Genomic DNA, 9746 nt, shown 5'->3' on the forward strand with positions numbered 1-9746 from the left:
TTTGTTGCTTACAGTTGCTTAAAGTATCATCCAGTAGCTTATAACTGCTTATTACAGCTTATAGTAGCTTATTATGGCTTGTAGTAGCCTATTGTAGCTTTTAGCAGCCTATTATAGCTTATAGTTGCTTATGTTAGCTTATTGTAGCTTAAAGTAGCTTATAGTAGCTTCCACTAGCTTATTACACCTTACAGTAGCTTATAACAGCTTCAGATAGTGTCCTATAGCACTTTTGACACATCTACCAAGCCTATCGCCTTTATCCAGCTGTCTAATGTCTCCTATTCCTCAACACACCAATACTATCCCAAATAACAACACCTTAAGTCCCACCAGACTCAATAAATCCTTCTTAACACTTCTTATTCTCAATATTTCTTCAATTTATCCACAAAATTCTCTCAATTCTTCAAATTCAACTGCTTTACAGTTCAATGAAATCACTTAAAACAGCCATGAAGTTTGTGGAATTCACACACAATGAATAATGAAAAAATTCTGTAATAGAAATCAAGATTAGATGATTGATTAGGGTCCAATGCTACAAAAAATTACCTTTTTTGAAATTGTTGAAGAATTTTGGATTTTTTTGTGCAATTTTGAATTATTTTTGTGTTTTTAGTTCCTTAAGATTTGAATGTAGTTCCTTAATGCTTTGAAAATATTGAATTTTCTAATTTTAATAGAAAATTTTTCAGAGTTTTAAACTCTTTCTCGGCTATTGGTTTGTAAACATTTAGAGATGGGCAAAGAGAGTGTTTTTCATTATTGATTTGAGGTTTGAAATTTAAACGACCGTTAGGAATATTGAAGAATTGTTTTGATTCTTATAAGACATAATAGGGTTCTATGGTGAAGATTTGATGGCAATTTGCTGGATTTTGAGGGATTTTAACATTGAATTCTTGTTGGAAAATGTTAAAATTATTGGGGAACGTTTGAAAATTACGTAACGCTGAATATGGCATTTTTAGACCTCAAATAACTACTGTAAAGCTTTGGAACAAAATTAGGAACCTGAAAATTGTATTCCGTTAAGAAATTGTGAAGCTTCTCTTTTGCTAGCTTATTTCCGCTCCTCTCCGCTCCTCTCCGCTCCTCTCCGCTCCTCTCCGCTCCTCTCCGCTCCTCTCCGCTCCTCTCCGCTCCTCTCCGCTCCTCTCCGCTCCTCTCCGCTCCTCTCCGCTCCTCTCCGCTCCTCTCCGCTCCTCTCCGCTCCTCTCCGCTCCTCTCCGCTCCTCTCCGCTCCTCTCCGCTCCTCTACGCTCCTCTACGCTCCTCTACGCTCCTCTACGCTCCTCTACGCTCCTCTCCGCTCCTCTCCGCTCCTCTTCGCTCCTCTCCGCTCCTCTCCGCTCCTCTTCGCTCCTCTACGCTCCTCTACGCTCCTCTATGCTCCTCTACGCTCCTCTATGCTCCTCTACGCTCTTCTATGCTCCTCTCCGCTCGTCGCAAGCTCTTTGAGGATCCAAAAAGTCGTTTACCAAATTTGAGCTTCCGTGAGTAAATTTCAGACCTTAAAATTTGTCAATATAATCTCATCAAAAATTTGAATATTTACTCATTCTATATTCATCTACAGTCTGTTCAGGTTGCTTAAAAAATTTACACATCAACAATGATAAGGAACAAGCTGTTGTCCTTATCATTTCTGTTGATTGCTTTAGTCACAATCAATTTAGTCAAAGGAAGTGATAAAGAAGGAATATTTACAGTTACGGCTGGAAATTTACTCAAACATCAACAGACTTATCGAGTTGCTGTAGCTTATCAAGGATATAAAGTTGATAAAATTCTACAAATTGGACTTAAAGAAGTACAAAATGATGAAAGAAGCTATGAGGACTTTAAGAATGTGACGTTGAGAGGTGATGGACTTCAGAATATTGATTTTGATGTAAGTATTGAATTGGGATGGGTAATTAAGGGTTCCTGCCTCTTCTTGTGAATTCAGGAGCTTCATTCTTGGATAAGATTCTGGTTTGAGCTTGTCTAGTCTATGCATTTAACAATATATACCCAAAATTGATAAGTCAAGTTGGCAAATGGCTCGACAAATAGCACAAGTAGCTTAATCGACAGAAAATTCAGCACCAGACCGTTCCAGAGTCATGTAGACGTGCTGATGATTAATCAGAAATTCGATATCAGGGCTTCGTGACCCTGAATTGGTATCGAATTTGATTTAAATTGGACTCTATGCGAGAGTCACGGCTGTCTGCTGATGATCAATCAAAAATTTGGCAACACAGGATGCTATGACTCTTCCGGAAAGCCCCTGACGTAGAAATGTCCGAAAATTAGAGCTCCAAAACGGATAAAAGGCTGAATTTCATTTTATCTGGTCTACAATAGAATTCAAGTTATGCTGGTTTATGGATCGGATTTTCGGTCATTTTTACGTCGTATGCTTTCCGGGTCTAATATTGTGTCGGATTCGGTTGAAATGCAAGAGTCACGCCGCTCTGCAGTCGATTCCTTCTGTGTTGGTATGATTTTAGACAGTCTGATAACCTATTGGTACGGTATAGTGATACGACATGACGTGTGCAGTGGTACAGTGGCTCTTCCGTACCGTATTTATACCATATCATCGTACTTTTATATTGGTCGTTCCATATACCCAAGAATCTAGACATAATCCTCTGAAAAATCAGTCAATGAACCTTAATTCCAGTTCCTAAATTGATAATTCTGTAGAATTAATGTACATATATCAACCAATACCTTCCCATCAACATAATACGTAATGTTATTTTCATACAATTTGCATCAAAATTTCCTGACCTTTTCAGCCCCTAACTTGATAACAAAAACAGACTCACGAGATCAAACCATTGCCTACCTCAAAAATTATTCTTGAGAATTTCAAATTTAACTGATAATTTTATTATTATTTCCAGTTGAGTAATCAGCCACAAGGTTATTATGTGCTTAAGGTCGACAGTATGACTGGCGATGACTTTAATGCAACACGATCACTTCACATGAATCTAAGGAAGCACTCAACATACATTCAGACTGATAAGAGCATCTACAAGCCCGGTGACATTGTCAAATTTCGTGTATTTGTGCTGGATGCTGACACAAAGCCTTACAACTTTGATGACATTGAAATTTTCATCACCGATGGTGGCGAGCATCAAGTTAAAAAGTTTGAGGAACCAAAGTCGAAATTTTTTAAAGGAATTTACCAAAATGAGCTTCAATTGTCGGAATCGCTGGTCAAGGGTAAATGGGAAATTCATGTCCGTGTCAACAACGGAAGCCTTAAAAGCAAGGAATTTGAGGTCAACGACTATGACTTGCCAAAATTCGAGCTACTTCTGGACGTTGAGTCAGCAAACTACAAGGACGGTAAAATTCGTGCCTCAGTCAAGGCAAAGTACACATATGGGAAGTTGGCAAAAGGTACAGCAAAGGTAACTGCCGTAGCTGATCACACAGTCTATTCATTCCGTTGGAGAGCTAAGCCTGACAAGAAGAAGGACATAACAACAGTCACTAAGCATGTTGATGTCAATGGCATTAAATTTGTTGAATTTGACATCGAAAATGAGCTAAAAATGAACAAAAGCAGGCACAACAATAACGTCGTAATTACAGCAACATTTGTAGAGGAACTGACGTCAAGAAATATGTCAGAATTGACCGAACACCACACAAGCTGGACATATCCTACGAGAAGCACAACTTTAAGGCTGGAATTCCATTCAAATTGACAGCAAGGCTGACCCTTCATGACAAGGACATGCCAGTCACCGACAAGCACAATCCAGTCAAGTTTCATATATCCTACAACTATGACGTCATGTCTACATGCATTAAAAGAAGCTATCCAAAGGATTTTGATCCATGGTTTAAAACTAGGAATGTGAACAGCACAGCTACACAGCGGACATTGACAGAGGATGATCTTATCAAGACAGAGATTGTATGCACGGATGTGAAGACAATTGAGGAAGTTAAGGAAGCTTATCCAAAGAATGGAATTGCTGAAGTCACTGGAATATTTACTGGAAATATAACGAAAGTGGAATTTAAGGTAATTTTGGGGAATTTGGGGCTGTTGACTTTGGTTCCAATCAGACTTCAGGTTGGATCAGGTAGTCCTGGTTGGCTCAGGTGCACCAGGTTGACTCAAGTGGTCCAGGTCTAGAATGGATCAGGTGGTCCAGGTTGGCTCAGGTGGTCCAGGTTGGATCTGGTGGTCCATGTGGCTCTGACTTGGTGCCGAATTCGGTTTAAATTCGACTTTAGGCTGACGTGACTCAGACTTGTTGCTGGATTCGATTTAAACTCGGTACCAAGTCTGAGTCATGCAGGCACCATGTCAGCATCATGCCAAACTCTAGCCAGCCTGGTACCAGATCGATGTGCTATTCGGGTTTGTGTCCTTGAACTTCAGCAGACACATTGACTTCATGATTAATTCCTATTGATCCACTGTGAATCGTAGGACCTTAATTAAGCACTTGACCAGGTTGACCACGTTTCTGTTCCTTTTCTGTTCCTACTTCTGCTGAAATCTAATTTTGTTGCTCTGCTTCCTTCTCCTCAGGCACATTGACTTCATGATTTAAATATTCCTAACTAATAATTCTGAATTTAATTTTAGGCATCATATTTGGACACAGAAGCTTATTCACAAAGAGTTGAGACATCATTATCTGATAATAATCGATTCATTCAGGCATATGTTATGTCATCTGGGTAAGTAAATGATGAATGATATTTGGGGGATGTTTGGGAGTTACGTGACGCTTAGGATGGGGACCTTCTCTCATTCTGTTGATTTATGAATTTTTTATAGACTAAAATGTCCCTAGAAGGTCATGGATGGTCCCTAAAAATGCTATTCTCACCGTTACATCATTTACGAACATTCCCCCTACCTTACACAACATTAACAAATTCAATACCTTTCCAGAAAATCATCTTCAGATGGAATCACAATTAAAGTCGAATCCAATACAGAAATGACTTACTTAATCTACAAAATCATTGCTGAATCAAGCTTGATTGACTCAAAGTTGATTAGATTTAGTCCAACTAAGGAGCATACATTCAAGATTAAGCCAACAGCAGCTATAAGCACATCGGCTGACATTCTCATTTACTATATAAGTGAAGATGGAGAGCTTGTGTCTGATAAAGTGGAAGCTGAGATTGATAATTTGAAGAATCATGTAAGTTATTGTAAATGATCCCTAGAAGGCAAAGAGCTTGTTATGAAAGGCGCAGTAAGCTGTGAGCAGACTCGCGAACATACTTGGGTAGTCTATTCAAGTAGATCAAGTCCTTGGTAGCATGCTTACCTTACGGTTCACACCCTTGACCAGAGTTGGCAGGAGTTTTAGTGTCCGCGCTCTAGTTCAGGCACCTCCACATTGGAATCCTGCCAACTGTGATCCGAACTACAAAAAGTCCTCCAATTTTCCCTAACAACTTATCCCAAACTTCCTTAATTAATTCCAGATCAACATCCATCTCTCATCTGAACAAGCTAAACCATCCGACAACATCACAATAACAGTCGACAGTAATCCAAACTCATACATTGGACTTCTTGGTGTTGATCAGAGTGTCTTGTTGTTTAAACAGGCAGACAATGATCTTACCAGACTTAATCTTGCCAGAGAAAGGATGAATTATCAGAGTTATGACGTCTATAATGATGATTCTTATGGATATAGAGCATATAGGCACTATGAGAACTTTAGACTTGGAATATTTGCTGTATCCAATGCCAAACCAACTCCAGGTATGGATGACTGACTTATATCCTTAATATTTACTGATTTATTGCTTGTTATGTCCACAGAACATGAATACATTCCAATTTGTTACGATGATACCAAAGACTATCCATTAGATGGCTTTGATGCCAGACCTGATTATTATCCAGAAGCTATTTCCGGTGAATCATATCAAATGAGCTTCCATAAGACACAAAGTGCACCTGGAAGTCCAAAACCAGTGAAAATCCGCAAGGAATTTCCAGAAACTTGGCTGTTTGAGGACTTTGATCTTGGTGACAAGTAAGTCTGCTCATCCTTAATATTCCAGCAATTCTAATCCATTCCTTAATTCACAGCACTAAGCATGTGTTAAGTAAGAAAGTACCAGACACAATAACATCATGGATTATCACAGGATTCTCACTTAATGCTGATTATGGACTTGGAATCACAAAGGAATCAACAAAATTGAATGTTTTTCAGCCATTCTTTGTGTCCACAAATCTTCCATATTCCATAAAACGTGGCGAAATTGTGTCAATTCCATTTGCTGTCTTTAATTATTTAGGAACTGATCAAAATGTTGTCGTTAAATTCTTCAATTCTGATCGTGAATTTGAATTTGTGGATGTTGATGTCAATCGTCGTGAGAAGCGTGCACTTGTGAAGGAACGGATGAAAGAAATTTTGGTCAAGTCCAATGAAGGAAGTTCCATTACATTTATGATACGTCCATTAAAAGTTGGTCAAATTACAATTAAAGTAACTGCTGAATCACAACAAGCTGGTGATGGAATTGAACGACAATTGAAGGTTGAACCTGAAGGAGTTCCTCAATATTTTAATGAAGCTGTCTTTGTTGACTTAAGGAACCAGAAGAATTTCCAGAAAAATATTCAAATTTCAGTTCCAGTTGATGCTGTTGATGATTCAATAAAAATTGAAGCTTCAGTCATTGGTGACATACTTGGACCAACACTTGAGAATCTTGATAATCTCATACAACTTCCATATGGATGTGCTGAACAAAATATGTTAAAATTTGTCCCAAACATTCTTGTCCTTGAATATCTTACAATACTTAATAAGCTTACACCAGAAATGGAAGTAAAAGTCAAAAAGCATTTGGATGTTGGATATCAGAAGCAATTGACATATAAAAATACAGGCGGATCTTATAGTGGATTTGGTATGAAAAGTGAAAAAGGATCAACATGGTTGACTGCATATGTAGCCAAGTCATTCAATCAAGCATCAAAATATATTGAAATTGATCAACAAGTCATAATTGAAGCACTTGATTTCCTTACATCTGTTCAGGCACAAAATGGAAGTTTTCCTGAATATGGACATGTTTCATATACACCAATGCAAGGTGGAGCATCAAAAGGAATTGGATTGACTGCATATACATTAATTACATTCTTAGAGAATAAGCAGCATAATGAGAAATATAAGGAAGTAATTAAGCATGCATTAGATTATATTGTGACTAATGTTAAGGAACTTGATGACATTTATGTACTTGCTATAGCTAGTTATGCATTACAACTTGCTGGACATGAAATGAAAGATGAACTTTTAGTCAAGCTGAATGTTAAGGCACAAGAAATGGATGGAATGAAATATTGGAAGAAGGAAATTGTTGATGATGAAGGAAGGATGTATAGACATAGAAGTATACTTAATGTTGAAATTACATCATATGCAATGCTTGCATTTATCATAGCTGGACATGATCAACAATTAATTCCAATCATGAAATGGCTTGTATCACAAAGAAATCATCGTGGTGGATTTCAATCAACACAAGACACAGTCGTTGGACTTCAAGCTTTATCTCAATTGGCATCAATTATTCCATTTAGTAATAATCAAATGACAATAACTGTTAAGCCTGAATATTCAGCACAAAAGTCATTTGATTTAAATTCAAAAAATTCATTAATTCTTCAAAAAGCAGAACTTGAATCAAATTCAAGGACATATCAAGTCACAGCTAATGGAACTGGATTTGCAATTCTTCAAATTTCATACAAATACAATTTAGACAAGTCAGGCATACATCCACGATTCAATTTAATGCCAACAATCGATTCAACATCAAATAAAGAATTTTTAAACTTAAAAGTTTGCACAAATTTTGTTCCTGATTTACAGCATGTAAATGACAAGTCAAATATGGCCATTATGGAAGTAACATTACCAAGTGGATTTACATTCGATGCTGATCATATAAAGGAACTCATGTCAATTAATAAAGTCAAAAAAGTCGAAACTAAAGATGCAGATACAGTCATTATGGTCTACTTTGATGACATTGATTCCAATGACATTTGTCCATCATTTCATGCTTATCGTACACATGCTGTTGCCAATCAAAAACCAGCACCAATTGTTGTCTATGATTATTATGATAATTGTAAGTTTCACTTCCATTTTTATTCTTGTTGTTCCTTCATACTTGACTTTATTTTCTAGCACGTCATGCTCGAGCATTCTACAATCCACCACAAATATCATTATGTGACATCTGTCAAGGTGCTGATGACTGTAAAGATGCTTGTGAAGTTCCAACTGTTGTTATCGTTTAGAATGTTATGGTTGGGATGGGAAGGGGATTGTTAAGGGAATTTGAGGGGATTTAGGTGAGTCTTGAGGTTATGGAAGAAGAAGGAAGGGGAAGGGAAGGATGTGGAGGGAAAGGAAGGGGAGGATAGAGGGATCAGCATTCTAATTCGGTAGACGGCAGAGAGATGGATGTCTACAATTTTGTTTACAACAATTCAGACTCATTAATTAGTCATGCAATATGTCAAAGTATCATTGATTGTAGATGATGAATATGTCAACAAATGAAATACATAAATATAAATAAAATGAGAGCAAATATGTAGAAATTGATAAGAATGAATTTTTGATTCTGTTGGTAAAATTAGAGTTTTAAATATATTTTGTGTTTTAGTGTCTGGATGGAAAGAAGTCAGTCAAGTTGAGAGAATTATGGACAAAATTAGGTAAGAAGGGGTTAGGGAACGTTTACTTAGTATGTGACGATTTAAGGGGGTCTGGGAGAGGGTTATGGTCTCCTGATGTGTCGGTATCGATCAATTCTCTAGACTGAGATAGAGACTGGCCAGGAAGTCAGCCTCAGGTAGCCTTAGAGCAGGGAATTCGGTTCAAAAAGTCCATTTTCACGTTACTTAATAAGTTAACGACCTCCTACCTACTTTTTCATATTTTACAATAAATTCCACATCATTTCCAGCTTCATCATAGCCCTAACTGCCTTCCTCGCAGCCACAACATCATCAACTTCCATCAACTGCCTTTACAGGCTGAAATTCTACAAGCATCTTCAAATTATTTACCATTGTGAAGCCCAAAGTGTGATTGTTTTGGAACCAAATTCATCAATTACAAACGTGACCGGACAGCACTTTACACAGCCAATTTATGATGAGTACAGCATGTTTAAAGGCTTTGCTTACTACAATGACAGTCAAGTTAAAGGAATCTACATGGAATTTAGTGTTATTTATTAAAGCCTAAGCATATTGAGCGGAAATTCCCAAATTTGACAGCTGTGTCAATAATTAACTCAAAATTGAGGGAAATCCATCAAATTGACCTTAAAGTCTTTCCAGATCTGCAATATTTGTCATTTAAAGGCAATGAAATTCAAGTCATTGAAAAGGATTTATTTAAATTTAATGAAAATTTAGAAATTGTGTCCTTTAATCACAATCATATCAAGCACATCGATCCAGCAGTATTTGATGCATTAAAAGACCTTAAATACCTTCAATTGGCACTAAATCCATGCCTGTCGCACAGCACAAATATCGAACAAGATCCAAAATCACTAATATTAGAAGTACAGCATAAATGTAAGCCAAGAGATGATGAGTCATCGGACTGGATCAAGCAGGAAGTAGCAGTTGATGAACCAGCTGAATGTACCTGTGTAGAGTGTCGGGAAGTGACACTTACTGCATCTTTGTG

The 9746-nt window shown here is 37.4% G+C and overlaps 1 protein-coding gene across 1 annotated transcript; it reads left to right on the plus strand.

Annotated features, from left to right (window-relative positions):
* The first annotated feature begins 1592 nt into the window (after positions 1-1592).
* On the plus strand, positions 1593-8651 carry LOC139090377 (CD109 antigen-like). Its single transcript, XM_070640149.1, has 8 exons — positions 1593-1897; positions 2904-4045; positions 4619-4713; positions 4931-5189; positions 5479-5764; positions 5825-6041; positions 6098-8163; positions 8223-8651. The coding sequence occupies exons 2-8, from the start codon at positions 3752-3754 to the stop codon at positions 8333-8335; spliced, it is 3330 nt and encodes a 1109-aa protein (XP_070496250.1). The 5' UTR covers positions 1593-1897; positions 2904-3751; the 3' UTR covers positions 8336-8651.
* Positions 8652-9746: the final 1095 nt, after the last annotated feature.

This window comes from Chironomus tepperi, unplaced genomic scaffold (assembly GCF_022539635.2).
Source record: "Chironomus tepperi strain 1889 unplaced genomic scaffold, CSIRO-AGI_Ctep_v1 contig_13, whole genome shotgun sequence".
Taxonomy (NCBI): Eukaryota; Metazoa; Arthropoda; class Insecta; order Diptera; family Chironomidae; genus Chironomus; species Chironomus tepperi.